We start from the raw sequence: 17,731 nt of genomic DNA, 5'->3' as shown, positions 1-17,731 counted from the left end.
GAAGGGAATCCCTGAGTACAAAGACTTGGTTGACATTCCAAACTACATTTTATGCAAACACCTTTTTTCATTTGTAACTGAATGAGTTAAAAATGTACGACCTGATGCTTTGTCTGTACTACTTGTGGACGTGCAAGCGTGTCCATGTGCAGTGGGACAGACAGAATCAAAACACCGTCGAATGGTCGTTCCTGTTTGGAAATTTATTTCCTTCCCTTCAACCACAATCACACAACAGATGTAACTCAGTCAAGTTTACTTCCACGATGTCCGTGTTGTGTATAATCTGTGATCACACAAGATGTGACGATCCATCGGACAACTCAAAATGCCTCCACTGGATTCTAACATCCTTACGATATTTCACCAACAGGTGTTTGTGTGTTTGCTGCGCTACTCCTCTTCAAGTTGTGGACTGATTTCATCCAGACTTGTAACATAGGATCAGTAATTAGTATGACCCTAATTAGTGTATCAGGTTGTTTTTTTTATTTAGTTTTAATCTCTGCCGGTGATCTTGGGGACAGGGGCACTCAAATTCTGAAACAACATGGCCAAACAACTTCCGGTGAGGCCCACTGAAGTCAGACTGTGACATCAATAGAAAATCAAGATGGAGTCGAAACTGGATTCCTTAACAAGGAAACTGAAGAAAGAAACAGCAACTGATCATCAGACTGGAGTGACGTTTGAATCCTCACCTCCATCTAACGACCCCAAGGGGTGACTGGGGACAACAGCGGCGAGCCTGTGGAGGAGACAGTGGCGGGTACCGCTGGACCTCCGATGGTTGTTCCGTTACGTTACTGCGTTGGTCCATTGGTACAAGTCTTTCGGAAAGGCGATGGATCAGACGAAGAGGGGCGAAAGCCCAACGGGTGATGTTATCATCCTTGATGACCGAGTAGCACGACTCTCTCCATCTTTGGAAGTCCAGGAACATGATCAGAGGACTATAGATAGGACGTCCATCAGAGTCGAGTGTGAGGACGCGCTCGCCAATCGCCAGGTCCTGCAGAGCCTTCCGAACACCGCCTTCCAGTCGTTCCGACGCCTTTCCCGGGAAACAGCCACTGTTTGTTCTTCGCAGGCGTTAAGTTGTCTGGCGTAAGGGAAAATGGTCATCGGGACATTACTCAAGGTTCTCACTTTTAAACTCAAACAATTGTCCATAAACTATCAACAATACACTCCACAGTCAAATAACTTTACGTTTTCAAAGGTCAACCATTGAATGTTTCAATGTGATCACGGGGTCTTACCGGCTTTGACTGAGCAATGGACGTGGAACTTGGACTCGTAATGGACCCAGTCGAAACCAGCCCCGCCGTCGAATCGCGCCAGCATGCCGTGCCCGCACGGTCTCGGTCCGAGGTCGTCACGTCCACGGCACGACCCTCGTAATGCAGCGAGTCCTCGGACCGATTTCCGTCCTCGTCCCAACCCCTGGTGACCCGAAGTCTGATCCCGGGCCACCGGTTTATCACAATGATGGAGAGCACGTTCAATCGATCCGTGCAGCGCTGGGTGGTTGGAGTTTGGAAATCCGGAGGGAGGGGTGGAGGAGGTCGGGGGGGGGGAGAGAAAAACCACTATCACCCCCAAGGTGCATACGACATTTACAATTAAATTTACTTAAAAACAATAAAATTATAAAATGTCAATAAACTTTCCCAACTTTACAAAAACAAATATCATGGGGGGGGGGGTGTTTGGGTTTCGAGTATTGGGGTTTTACCTTCGCAGCAATAACGACGTACTTAATAGACATACCGACGTTCAAAGAGTACGTACTTTGTAGATATACACATGCTCAAATCGTACGTACTTAATAGACGGAATGACGTTCAAATTGTGCAGTACATTATTAATCATCTTTATTTTCCATTATCAACAACATGTTGAGATTTTGTTTGACAAACCATGGTCCACAGCAGACCATGGTCCACAGCAGACCATGGTCCACAGCAGACCATGGTCCACAGCAGACCATGGTCCACAGCAGACCATGGTCCACGAGTGTTCACCTGGGTGAGAAGACGAACAGCTCCCGTGTTCTCATGTTTGAAAACGATGTCCGGGTTGTGATTGGGCGTCAGGAGGTTGAACCGCGGGGAACTTCTCGTGATCTTACCCTCAGACCTTCCACTCGCTCCCAGGCTGTTCTCAGGGACTTTAGGAAAGAATTGTTTGTACCGAAACGGTTTGATCCTCATTGGTCGACGTCTTCGCGTCCCGAACCCGCCTCCGGGACCCCAGCCGAGACCTGGCACCGCCGAGAGGAGCAAACAGAGCACCACGCCTCGGACACCTACCCACATCATGGTCCACTCACCACCCCTCGGTTCGCACACAACCACGGGTCGATAACCACCTCCAGTCGGCAGTCACTCGGTGGTGCTCAACCAACCACCTGCGGACACCGCACCGGCTCGAAGGAATCGCAGACACGGTCTACAGGAGACCCGTCACGGACCCACAGCCTCCTTCCACGGTATATATCCTCACGAGATGTCTAAACGAACACCATCTGCGGGGTGAACACACTCGACGATCGCTGAGCGCACACCACGTCACGTGTTCTCGAATTAGCCATGAAATTCCGTCATGGAAAACAAACGAAGTGTCGATTTCCTCACCTGCGGCTCCATCTTCCCGCCAGTCGACCATTCGCCGGGTCTCCCCACACCCACCTCCTCCATGTATCCCATCGACCACGTGGCCAGGCTGGCTCGCTCCTCGTGCTTGCACCACGTGCGCGACAAGATGCTCAGCCTCAACCAATCAGCAGAGGTTAATGATCCGCACGTGTTTAGATGTCAGGTGCAGGTACCAGTGACGTCATGACGGCCGGTTAGTCTTAAAGCGGCTTCATTCATCAATTGTCTTATTATATTATTACCATATAATGGCTGATGGGTTAACGAAGGGGTTAATTAGATATTTATTTACTTGTTTACTTACATGATCTCAGGGTCGTTGTGGAGTTGTATAAACCAATCATGTCAATCATCGTGATCAACGTCATTCTGTGAATAAGTTATTTTAAAAATAATTTTCGTAATTAAATAATAATTACTTTACAATGTTTAAATGAGACGTCCTGGAGCACACACCCTCATAAGCTTCTTCTTCTTCTTCATAGCGATTGGCAGGATGAGTTCAGAGAGTCCAAGCGATGACGTGACGATCGCTCCATTGATGCGTCAGTTCACCTGTGACGTCGTTCCGGGGACCTGATGGCATGGCGGGTCGTCGTCCGTCCGTTCACAAATACTTTCAACTTCTTCTCCGAAACTACACATGGATAATTTTGATGAAGCGTCAGCACAACGTTCATCACCTTGTTCGCACCAAAGTTTGTTCATGGCAATAAAAACAATCGGGATCGAAGGGGGTATTTTAGGGGGGTTACCCCCCCCAAAAAAAGATTTGCAATAACATTGGTTCATTTTGCTGATTCCGTCCCACCTTGATGACCTGCTCAGTATCATTATTCTACCAGGTGAGCACCCAGCGGGTACTGCCACAATTTTTTTGTTTTCAAGGTGAAAGCTCATGGAAGAGCTGGAACTCTGAACGGATCAGGACGCAACAGAACAAACGTAACCGTGGAGAGAGAGAGAGAGAGAGAGAGAGAGAGAGAGAGAGAGAGAGAGAGAGAGAGAGAGAGAGAGAGAGAGAGAGAGAGAGAGAGAGAGAGAGAGAGAGAGAGAGAGAGAGAGAGAGAGAGAGAGAGAGAGAGAGAGAGAGAGAGAGAGAGAGAGAGAGAGAGAGAGAGAGAGAGAGAGAGAGAGAGAGAGAGAGAGAGAGAGAGAGAGAGAGAGAGAGAGAGAGAGAGAGAGAGAGAGAGAGAGAGAGAGAGAGAGAGAGAGAGAGAGAGAGAGAGAGAGAGAGAGAGAGAGAGAGAGAGAGAGAGAGAGAGAGAGAGAGAGAGAGAGAGAGAGAGAGAGAGAGAGAGAGAGAGAGAGAGAGAGAGAGAGAGAGAGAGAGAGAGAGAGAGAGAGAGAGAGAGAGAGAGAGAGAGAGAGAGAGAGAGAGAGAGAGAGAGAGAGAGAGAGAGAGAGAGAGAGAGAGAGAGGGAGAGAGAGAGAGAGAGAGAGAGAGAGAGAGAGGGAGAGAGAGAGAGAGAGAGAGAGAGAGAGAGAGAGAGAGAGAGAGAGAGAGAGAGAGAGAGAGAGAGAGAGAGAGAGAGAGAGAGAGAGAGAGAGAGAGAGAGAGAGAGAGAGAGAGAGAGAGAGAGAGAGAGAGAGAGAGAGAGAGAGAGAGAGAGAGAGAGAGAGAGAGAGAGAGAGAGAGAGAGAGAGAGAGAGAGAGAGAGAGAGAGAGAGAGAGAGAGAGAGAGAGAGAGAGAGAGAGAGAGAGAGAGAGAGAGAGAGAGAGAGAGAGAGAGAGAGAGAGAGAGAGAGAGAGAGAGAGAGAGAGAGAGAGAGAGAGAGAGAGAGAGAGAGAGAGAGAGAGAGAGAGAGAGAGAGAGAGAGAGAGAGAGAGAGAGAGAGAGAGAGAGAGAGAGAGAGAGAGAGAGAGAGAGAGAGAGAGAGAGAGGAGGGGAGGAGAGATAGAGGAAGGGGGAGACAGAGAGTGGGGGAGGGGGGACAACCCACAGCAGTGTTGAGGGACAAAATTGATGGAGACTTGGACAAGTGATGGGTGTGGGGAGGAATGAGGGGTCGGAAAGGACGGGGGGGGAGAACAAGATGGATACGGAAGCAAGGTCACAGGAAGGAAAAACTGAAGACCTCCTGTAATTTAGAAAGAGGTGGGATTGGGATGCGGGGGGCGAGTGGTTGAGATCATCATGGTTTTGGATTGGGGACGATCTGAGATGGTGGTGAACAGCCGTCTTGAAGACCCGGAGGGAAGAATGAGATTGAAGATGATATGGAAGTTGGTTCCACAGGTGGGGAAAAAGAGGAACAAATGAGTGGAGGTGAACAGTGATCCTGGGTTTAGGTAGTTTAATCAGAAGGGGTTTGTGTCCCCTGTAGAATCCTGGGGTGTGGGGTGGGGTGGGGTGGAGTGGGGGCGACGAAGCACGGAAAGAGCAGATGGTGACCCGTCTTGCGATGGCGAAGCGATAGGCCCATCGACTCAGTTTCATAGCGGGAGATTCCAATGATCGTGAAGACCTTCGTTTCCATGGCATCAAGCTGAGCAAGATGTGGACCAGGGGAACCATCAACAGGCAGATTTCATTGGCTGCAGCTCTCAGGCGGTTAACAAAAAGGGAATAACAAAGTGCAGACACACACGTACGTACTATACACACACGTACGTACTATACACACACGTACGTACTATACACACACGTACGTACTATACACACACGTACGTACTATACACACACGTACGTACTATACACACACGTACGTACTATACACACACGTACGTACTATACACACACGTACGTACTATACACACACGTACGTACTATACACACACGTACGTACAATACACACACGTACGTACTATACACACGTACGTACTATACACACACGTACGTACTATACACACGTACGTACTATACACACACGTACGTACTATACACACACGTACGTACTATACACACACGTACGTACTATACACACACGTACGTACTATACACACACGTACGTACTATACACACACGTACGTACTATACACACACGTACGTACAATACACACACGTACGTACTATACACACACGTACGTACAATACACACACGTACGTACTATACACACACGTACGTACTATACAGACACGTACGTACTATACACACGTACGTACTATACACACACGTACGTACTATACAGACACGTACGTACTATACAGACACGTACGTACTATACACACGTACGTACTATACACACACGTACGTACTATACACACACGTACGTACTATACAGACACGTACGTACTATACACACGTACGTACTATACACACACGTACGTACTATACACACACGTACGTACAATACACACACGTACGTACTATACACACACGTACGTACTATACACACACGTACGTACTATACACACACGTACGTACAATACACACACGTACGTACTATACACACACGTACGTACTATACAGACACGTACGTACTATACACACACGTACGTACTATACACACACGTACGTACTATACAGACACGTACGTACTATACACACACACGTACGTACTATACACACACGTACGTACTATACACACACGTACGTACTATACACACACGTACGTACTATACACACACACGTACGTACTATACACACACGTACGTACTATACACACACGTACGTACTATACACACACGTACGTACTATACACACACGTACGTGCTATACACACACGTACGTACTATACACACTGCGTACGTACTATACACACACGTACGTACTATACACACACGTACGTACTATACACACACGTACGTACTATACAGACACGTACGTACTATACACACACGTACGTACTATACACACACGTACGTACTATACAGACACGTACGTACTATACACACGTACGTACTATACACACACGTACGTACTATACACACACGTACGTACAATACACACACGTACGTACTATACACACACGTACGTACTATACACACACGTACGTACTATACACACACGTACGTACTATACACACACGTACGTACTATACACACACGTACGTACAATACACACACGTACGTACTATACACACACGTACGTACAATACACACACGTACGTACTATACACACACGTACGTACTATACAGACACGTACGTACTATACACACACGTACGTACTATACACACACGTACGTACTATGCAGACACGTACGTACTATACACACACGTACGTACTATACACACACGTACGTGCCATACAGACACGTACGTACTATACACACGCGTACGTACTATACACACACGTACGTACTATACACGTACGTACTATACAGACACGTACGTACTATACACACGTACGTACTATACACACACGTACGTACTATACACACACGTACGTACTATACACACACGTACGTACTATACAGACACGTACGTACTATACAGACACGTACGTACTATACAGACACGTACGTACTATACAGACACGTACGTACTATACACACACGTACGTACTATACACACACGTACGTACTATACACACACGTACGTACTATACACACACGTACGTACTATACACACGTACGTACTATACACACACGTACGTACTATACACACACGTACGTACTATACACACACGTACGTACTATACACACACGTACGTACTATACACACACGTACGTACAATACACACACGTACGTACTATACACACACGTACGTACTATACACACACGTACGTACTATACACACACGTACGTACTATACACACACGTACGTACTATACACACACGTACGTACAATACACACACGTACGTACTATACACACACGTACGTACAATACACACACGTACGTACTATACACACACGTACGTACTATACAGACACGTACGTACTATACACACACGTACGTACTATACACACACGTACGTACTATACAGACACGTACGTACTATACACACACGTACGTACTATACACACACGTACGTACTATACAGACACGTACGTACTATACACACACGTACGTACTATACACACACGTACGTACTATACACACGTACGTACTATACAGACACGTACGTACTATACACACACGTACGTACTATACACACACGTACGTACTATACACACACGTACGTACTATACACACACGTACGTACTATACAGACACGTACGTACTATACAGACACGTACGTACTATACAGACACGTACGTACTATACAGACACGTACGTACTATACACACACGTACGTACTATACACACACGTACGTACTATACACACACGTACGTACTATACACACACGTACGTACTATACACACGTACGTACTATACACACACGTACGTACTATACACACACGTACGTACTATACACACACGTACGTACTATACACACACGTACGTACTATACACACACGTACGTACAATACACACACGTACGTACTATACACACACGTACGTACTATACAGACACGTACGTACTATACACACACGTACGTACTATACACACACGTACGTACTATACAGACACGTACGTACTATACACACACGTACGTACTATACACACACGTACGTACTATACACACACGTACGTACTATACACACACGTACGTACTATACACACACGTACGTACTATACACACACGTACGTACTATACACACACGTACGTACTATACACACACGTACGTACTATACACACACGTACGTACTATACACACACGTACGTACTATACACACACGTACGTACTATACACACGTACGTACTATACACACACGTACGTACTATACACACACGTACGTACTATACACACACGTACGTACTATACACACACGTACGTACTATACAGACACGTACGTACTATACACACACGTACGTACTATACACACACGTACGTACTATACAGACACGTACGTACTATACACACGTACGTACTATACACACACGTACGTACTATACACACACGTACGTACAATACACACACGTACGTACTATACACACACGTACGTACTATACACACACGTACGTACTATACACACACGTACGTACTATACACACACGTACGTACTATACACACACGTGCATCGTACAGCACACACACGTACGTACTATACACACACGTACGTACAATACACACACGTACGTACTATACACACACGTACGTACTATACAGACACGTACGTACTATACACACACGTACGTACTATACACACACGTACGTACTATACAGACACGTACGTACTATACACACACGTACGTACTATACACACACGTACGTACTATACAGACACGTACGTACTATACACACTGCGTGCATTACTATACACACACGTACGTACTATACACACGTACGTACTATACAGACACGTACGCATACTATACACACACGTACGTACTATACACACGTACGTACTATACACACACGTACGTACTATACACACACGTACGTGCCTATACAGACACGTACGTACTATACAGACACGTACGTACTATACAGACACGTACGTACTATACACACACGTACGTACTATACACACACGTACGTACTATACACACACGTACGTACTATACACACACGTACGTACTATACACACACGTACGTACTATACACACGTACGTACTATACACACACGTACGTACTATACACACACGTACGTACTATACACACACGTACGTACTATACACACACGTACGTACTATACACACACGTACGTACTATACACACACGTACGTACTATACACACACGTACGTACTATACAGACACGTACGTACTATACACACACGTACGTACTATACACACACGTACGTACTATACACACACGTACGTACTATACACACACGTACGTACTATACACACGTACGTACTATACACACACGTACGTACTATACACACACGTACGTACAATACACACACGTACGTACTATACACACGTACGTACTATACAGACACGTACGTACTATACACACACGTACGTACTATACACACACGTACGTACTATACACACACGTACGTACTATACACACACGTACGTACTATACACACACGTACGTACTATACACACACGTACGTACTATACACACACGTACGTACTATACACACACGTACGTACTATACACACACGTACGTACTATACACACACGTACGTACTATACACACACGTACGTGCCTATACACACACGTACGTACTACCATACACACACGTACGTACTATACACACACGCACGTGCACTATACACTGCGTACGTACTATACAGACACGTACGTACTATACACACACGTACGTACTATACACACACGTACGTACTATACAGACACGTACGTACTATACACACGCACGTACTATACACACACGTACGTACTATACACACACGCGTACGTACAATACACACACGCACGTACTATACACACACGCGTCGTACTATACACACACGTACGTACTATACACACACGCACGTACTATACACACACGTGCGTACTATACACACACGTCACGTACAATACACACTGCGTACGTACTATACACACACGTACGTACAATACACACTGCGTACGTACTATACACACACGTACGTGCACTATACAGACACGTACGTACTATACACACACACGCACGTACTATACACACACGCACGTACTATACAGACACGTACGCGTACTATACACCTGCGTACGTACTATACACACCGCGTACGTACTATACAGACACGTGCGTACTATACACACACGTACGTACAATACACACACGTACGTACTATACACACACGTACGTACTATACAGACACGTACGTACTATACACACACGTACGTACTATACACACACGTACGTACTATACACACACGTACGTACTATACACACACGTACGTACTATACAGACACGTACGTACTATACAGACACGTACGTACTATACAGACACGTACGTACTATACAGACACGTACGTACTATACACACACGTACGTACTATACACACACGTACGTACTATACACACACGTACGTACTATACACACACGTACGTACAATACACACACGTACGTACTATACACACACGTACGTACTATACAGACACGTACGTACTATCCAGACAAGTACGTAATATACACACACGTACGTACTATACAGACACGTACGTACTATCCAGACAAGTACGTAATATACACACACGTACGTACTATACACACATGTACGGGACCGATCGCTTTACCACACCTTTCGCTGCGTGAGGACGGCTCATGAACTCCACCCTCGATGAAATAAGGGGGTGCGAATGTTTGGATGGGTGAGGACGGTCACGTGATGCTTGGAGGCGGGGTGAGGGCGGTCACGTGATTGCTGAGAGGCGGGGTGAGGGCGGTCACGTGATTGCTGAGAGGCGGGGTGAGGGCGGTCACGTGATGCTTGGAGGCGGGCTCAGCTGAAGGAAGCCATTTTGAGGAGTTCTCGACTTGGTATTAACTTGTGCGAATCGTAGTTGAGGTCGAACCCCCCCGTAACCCATCACGGTTCCTCGGTAGTTTCTCCCCCCCTCACCCCTTCTGGATCACAACCTTGTACTTCATAATACGTGATAGTACTGTAGTTATAACGCACAGGGATGATGTTAATATTAGTGGTGATGTCGGTGTTGCAGACCACGTGGTGTGCTGACCTGTCCATGTCGAGACCCCGACACACGCCGGGGAGGGATATCCTCCTCGGGGTTGATCCACCCCCACCAGGTCCCCGTGCCGCTCCCTCATGCTATGACGATCTTGGGAACCCGCGCTTTTGTGCTCCGGACTTGGAGAACGCGGCGTTGGGTCGGTCCGTGACCACGACCAGCACCTGCGACGACCCCTCCAAGACCTTCTGCCGCTTGAAGAAGTTGAACGTCAAGATCAAAGATCAGGACGAAGACGACGACCGAAGGGTTATCACGTGTTACCAATGCGATGCCAAAGACCCCAAACTGTCACACCCTGCGGCCTATCTGACCGACCTGACCGACCCCGACCAGAAGACCTGGTGGCAGTCCTCCGCGGACGACAACAACGTGTCTCTGTCCTTGTCGCTCGGGAGGAGGTTCGAAGTGACCTCGGTGAGTCTCCGATTCATCTTCGCCATCACAAGGAACACCCGCCCGAACTCCGAACACCCCGAGGGCACGGCCATCTACAAATCCTCGGACTTCGAACACCTGGCGGCCCCTTCAGTTCTTCTCGAGGGACTGCTTCGGGTTTTACGGACGTGCGACGAAGACCGCCGCGAGTCGAAGGAACGAGACGGAGGTGCTGTGCTCAAGACCCTGGGACGGGGTCTTATTTGGCGAACCCATGAAGTTCTACACCCTGGGCGGACGACCCTCGGCGTCCCGCTTCGACTCGTGTCCCGCCTTGCACGACTGGGTCACCGCCACTGACATACGGGTGGTCTTCCGGCGGAGAGACCCCGACCCCAAGACACGTGATCGAGGCTTCTCGTCCATTTTCTTTGCGTCCGACTTCCAGGTGAGTTTCGTCTTCTCCATTCACCCGATAATAAAGATATTAACAACTTTATTAACACTAATAATAACCACGATGATGATGATGATGAACCCGGGGTGGTCATTCAGGATATATTTTAAGCCGGCTGTCCTGTCGACTTGCAATTAAGGTGTGGTTAAAAAAAAAATCACAAACGGCTGAATCGGGGAAGTTACTCAAGAGTGGGAAGAAGACCGAGCCCAGGTTCGCATCTCATTTACCTGAAACGTTTGTCCATTTTATTTACTACAATGTCCTTGTAATTAATATTCATGTCCGACAATGTCCACGAGGTCCTCCACGAGCGCGAGATTGATGGAAAAGGTACAAACAAATCAATACAAGCCGGTTGGCGACGAGGGATCCGCGAGGATCGAAGCGCTGGATACGATGCTTTCCATTCTGACCGATCCACCGACGACGATTCATTCACAAGACGTATTGGTTCACAAACTATTGTTCCTCTGCCTGGCAAGATTTTTATTATTGTGTATTTTGCCAACTGGCACTCCTCATAAAAAATGACGTTAAATGGACACCTTATTTTTGAAGGACTACCATTTGAAAAATAAAACCTAAATCAAAAATCGGCTCGAGTAAAATTTTCTAAATATCTCGACGTGTTTAGTTCCAAAGTCTCGTTTCTCCACATTCAAAACTGTAGGACAAGTATTGAAAATAGTGAACGTGGTTTTTCGGCCGCTGCACAGCAACAAAACTCAAACGCGCACACTCCCAGCGCATATGGCATCTGTTTGCCAAGCTTCATCAAAATCGGTTTGCTGGTTTGTGCTGTGGAGCCTCGCGTTGCACGCATACACACACACACACACGGAAAACCCGACAATAAGGGATATCGAGCGAATCCAATAACCAACCAGAGTGACCGGTGCACGTAATCGATGGAGATGCGTGTGACGTTTCAAACTGGTGACGTCACGACGCACGGTACATAAGCGTCCTTGTTGCCTCTGCCAGAAAAAGCTGACAGAAGGTTGTTTTCACCCATTTGATCGCTCCCGCTTCTCGGCTCACCTTTAATCGCCTATACTACAGGTCACAATAATTTCAAACCGATCTTCACGAAACCTCACCAAATGGTCCCACGGAATCCCATTCATTTTTGAGGTCAAAAGGTCATCGTTGGCCAAAGGTCAACAACTTTTTGGAATTTCTAAAATCCTCAATTTTCATCCAATTGACTTGAAACTTTAGGATGATTTACGCATCAGGTCACTGAATTCAACCACCTATTAATTTTTGGTCAACATAGACCAAAAGGTCAACATAGGCCAAAAGGTCAACAGAGGCCAAAGTTCTAAAATTGTCAATTTTCATTCCATTGACTTGAAATTTGAAGAGCATTTAAATACGAGATCACGGAATTGAATGACGTATTATTTTTGAGGTCAACATTGGCCAAAAGGTCAATATAGGCCAAATTTCTAAAATCCTCAATTTTAATCCGATTCACGAGAAATTTGAAAATCATTTGCGCATAAGTTGACTGAATTCAACCACCGATAATTTTTCAGGTCAAAGAGGCCAAAAGGTCACAACACAGGCACAAACGTCAACGTGGGCCAGATTTCTAAAATTGTCACTTTCCATCCGATTGACTTGAAATTTGAAGAAGATTTTCAAATCAACTCACTGAATACAACCACCAATTATTTTTGACGTCAGCATTTGCCAAAAGGTCAACATCGGCCGAAGGTCAACAACTTCGGTGCAAGTTCTAAAATCCTCCATTCTCATCCGATTGACTTGAAATTTGAACAGGATTTGAATATCAGGTCAATGAGTTCAACGAGCAATTATTTTTAAGGTCAAAAGGTCAACATAGGCCTAATTTCTAAATTTGATTGGGCCAAAACTATATCTATCATGATATTTGAAAAAGTTGTGGACTAGTGAGGACGAAACAAGGTAAATGAGTTGGTTCGGTGACTCGAACAAGCCGGTTCGATTTTGGTTCAGATCCAGCCCATCAGTGGATACAAAACGTAAACTCTTGAGCCTGGTGGAGGTATGCGCTCCACCGAGTGGCGTTCCACTTTGTTATGTCTTGACAATTGTCGCTCTTTGAGTGATTTTTCATTTGTCTGTCTGTCTGTCTGTCTGTGATCTAGATATCTTTAAAAGTTGTGGCCGGATTTGGATGAAACTTGGTGAACAGGTTGGATGTGTCGTGTTTGACAAGGAAGAATTGATTCGATTTTAGTGAAGATCCAGAGACAAGAGTTTGTTTTTTTAAAGTGATTCTTCACCATTGAGAGACGGGGCCAAAAACTCATGTATAACATGATATTTCAAAAAGTTGTGGATGGATTATGACAAAACCTTGTGGATGAGTTTGGTCGGTGACAAGAACAAGCCAATCCGATTTCAGGGCAGGTCCGAATCCATATCCGACCTATCAGTGGGAAACAAGTGGGTCGAGCAAGCAAGGAACTGCAAAAGTAAGATCGCTGAGTCGAGGGAGAGGACCCAAGGTGGCCTCGACGGACATGATCCCACATGTTTCTGGGGTCCATGAAGAGGTCACAGAGCCCCAGGTGCGGTCCGTGGACGGGATCCCACGTTTTCTCGAGGTCCATGAAGAAGTCCGACAAGTTCGTATGTTGAGTAAATTAATGTTTTTGTCCACCACATGCATGGAGACCCCTTCCAAAATCGGAAGAAGGAGAAAACGAGATTCCTTGGAAATGCATTTGTTGAGAAACATGGCAACCATAGAATGTGATTATTTAATTGATCTTGACTTGATTGACTAGACCTGATTGCATATCAGGCTATGGTCATCCATTCACTATCTGTGTTCCAACCCATTTCCTCCACGGTCTTTGTCGCCCGCCATCTTTTCGGCCATTAATAGGAACATCCCCACATCCTCACGGATGTTGTCCCGCCATCTCTTTGTCGGTCGCCCACTTGTCCTGGGATTGTTGAAGTCAGTGCTGTCCGCACGCCTCTTGTAGATCAGCGTTTGGTTAGCTTCTGACCACACGTCCAAACCCTTTGAGTCGTCTGGACTTGACAACATCTGTCATTGTGGTCTTCACACCTCACACTCTCTGAACGTCTTCATCTCAAATTACATGGACTTGTGTCCCCCAGTATGGACCGCATCCTCAGTCGGCCAAAGGTCTGTGCTGCTCGGGATATGCGACTAACAGCTGTGGGCACCTGACTTCCCAGGAATGTGAAATCGTTCGCATGGTCAATTGGTTGGCCATCGACTTCAATGATTCTGTTCGAGGGTGTCATTCATTTGCACCTCTTTTCGCTGATTTTCGATCCCCATTTCTTGCAAGTACTGTTAGGGTTCAGGTTAGGCACTGTTGGTTCCTTTGTGGCAAGCCCTCGCGAGTCGAGCCCATCAAGACCGCAGTATACGAGAATTGTGTCATCCGCATACCGGACATCTACTGAGAAGGTGTCGGTGAAGTGAAGATTCGGATCCAATTTTTTAATTGCTGTGTTAGTTGTCGTCCTATCATGGTATTTGCATATAACCAGGGTGTTCATCAAGTTCTTCTGAAGCTTTCTTTTCATGTTGGAGAGAAGTGTTGAGATGTGCTTCAAAGTAGTTCTTACAACACTCAAGAACCTTGTCCATGTTTGTTTGGACATCACCGTGAGAGTTTTTTACGGCCATGCAGGTCCTCTTTCGTTTTCCCTCCATCTCCCTCACTTTTTAAAAGAGGTTGTGACTATTATTCAAACTAAACTCAGTTTCTATTGTCTCAATTTGTTCTTTGAGGTTTCTCTTTTTGAACTTTTTGAATTCTCTTTGAATTCTCTTTTGTTCAGTGATCTGTAATTACCTCCACCACCATAGGTGGACGGAGGTTGTGTTTTCACCTTTGTCTGTTTGTCTGTGAGCAGGATATCTCAAAAAGTTCTGGACGGATTCGGACGAAACTTGGTGGACAAGTTGGGTGTTTAACAAGGACAAATTGATTTGATTTTGGTGATTTGGATCGGAGAATTTTTTTTTATTTCCAAATGAATCTGGTCCATTGAGAGATGGGGCCAAAAATGATATGTTTCATGATATTTCAAAAAAAAACGATCCCCTTTTTCCCATTGAAACAATGCATGACATTCGTGGATTCACCGTTCGCAGTATCTTTCAACAATCAGAAATCTCTGGGAACCTATCCTCCCTTTTACCATTGAAGCAATGCCTCACTATTTGCGGATTTGCTATTTTTTCTGGGAACGTATCCCCTTGCATAGTGGTGTCCTACAGTATATCGTTTTTGTTCCGTTCTCTCAATTATGAATAATCACTTGGAAATTTAAAATATCCGGATTCGGATTTTCACCAAAATCGAAGTTTCGTCCGATTCCGTCGCCAACTATTTGAGGATATCATGCTCACAGACAGACAGACTGGTGAAAACATAACATCCATTCATCTTCGGGGGTGGAACAATACAATAAAGATTTTAAAGGTTGCAGAAAAGAAGAATTCCTGTAGTTTACCGCAATTGACGCGGCGTCTTTCACACCACCTTATTTAACACGTTACATTAGTTCTTCATGCCTGTTGTTTGTGCGCTTTTTGACGTTCTTGAAAACAGTTAGTTTCCCGGATGGCATGATTTTCAATTTTGTTTCACTGCAGTCTTTAAAAAATTACCTTCCTCCTCTGTGTGCATGCGTGTTAGCGTTGATATTCCGTACGATCTGCCATATTCAGAGCCAAAGTACAATACTGCTCAACTGAGGGTTCGTGTTCCAGTTCTTGCTCCATGGTGTTCAAAATATAAAATTTAATTGAAATTAAAGAGCACTGTGCTGACGTCTGTAGACAGACAGACAGGCAAAATTGCTTAACCTCGCTTTTCAGTTTCCCCAGGTGGCATAATGACAAACCTTTGTCCTTATAATGGAATGGGAACGACCTCATGGAGATTGGTAACCAACCCCATGGACTTGGGGAAGGTGAGCAGGTGAGGTCTTCTTGAGAGATGTGTGCGACCTGGTGTTTCTTGGAGGAGTGCAGAGGTAGGTAGGAGGAGGAAGGCCTGATGTAAGTTTGTATAAATGTAAAATCCATCAACTGACCGCCGGTCGGAGTGTGAAGGTCCTTGGGAAGCCACCTCCTGTCTTGAGAGACCAACGAAGTAGATGGGAGGGTTTGCCAGACGTTCCTTTCCGAAAGAGAAAGTGAGAGTGTGAGATTTATCAGGATTGAAAGACATGTTCCAAGTGTTTGACCAGCTTGTGATTTTGTCATGGTCTGAAGAGAGGGAAGAGGCTGCACGCAGCCTGTTTTTGGAGTCATCAGCAAAGAGATAAAGAGGATTTTCCAGAATCAGAGCTCCAGCTCTCTCCAAAGAGAGATCATTCATGAAGATCAGGAATAGGACTGGGCCCAGAACACTGCCTTGGGGGAACTCCAGCATTGACAGGGAGAAGAGATGAAACGATTCCAGTGAGAGCCAGACTGTGAGCGACGAGGGTGGAGGAAGTCAGAAAACCATGTGTGGAGTTGGCATTGTATGGCAAAGGCTGAAAATGGGAAATTAAATAATTGATTGCATTCCGGTCTATCATGACCAACAAAACTATTCCTGAGTCTCTGGACGTGTACTCACCCATACCCGCAATCTGAATGGTGTCC

General features: G+C 45.8%; 1 protein-coding gene and 1 long non-coding RNA gene across 2 annotated transcripts in view; one reads left to right on the top strand and one right to left on the bottom strand.

The window, feature by feature from the left end:
* Window positions 1-196: 196 nt before the first annotated feature.
* On the bottom strand, window positions 197-10,909 carry LOC147007076 (uncharacterized). Its single transcript, XR_015054413.1, has 3 exons — window positions 10,799-10,909; window positions 1,263-1,523; window positions 197-1,102 (listed from the first exon to the last, which is right to left on the bottom strand). It is a non-coding gene; the product is annotated as an uncharacterized LOC147007076 (long non-coding RNA).
* Window positions 10,910-10,978: 69 nt separating this feature from the next.
* Window positions 10,979-17,731, top strand: part of LOC147007075 (netrin-1-like) — a 13,183-nt gene continuing 6,430 nt past the window's right edge. Inside the window, 3 exon segments of the mRNA XM_085867571.1 lie at window positions 10,979-11,758; window positions 11,760-12,075; window positions 15,214-15,409. Of these exon segments, the coding sequence (XP_085723697.1) occupies window positions 11,184-11,758; window positions 11,760-12,075; window positions 15,214-15,409 (1,087 nt within the window). The 5' untranslated portion in view covers window positions 10,979-11,183.

This window comes from Eptatretus burgeri, unplaced genomic scaffold (genome assembly GCF_056783735.1).
Source record: "Eptatretus burgeri isolate ZD-2024b unplaced genomic scaffold, Ebu_testis_v1 Ebu_testis_scaffold_786, whole genome shotgun sequence".
NCBI classification, from domain to species: Eukaryota; Metazoa; Chordata; class Myxini; order Myxiniformes; family Myxinidae; genus Eptatretus; species Eptatretus burgeri.
Note: the sequence above shows the minus strand (reverse complement) of the source record. Positions and strands in the feature narration are given on the sequence as shown.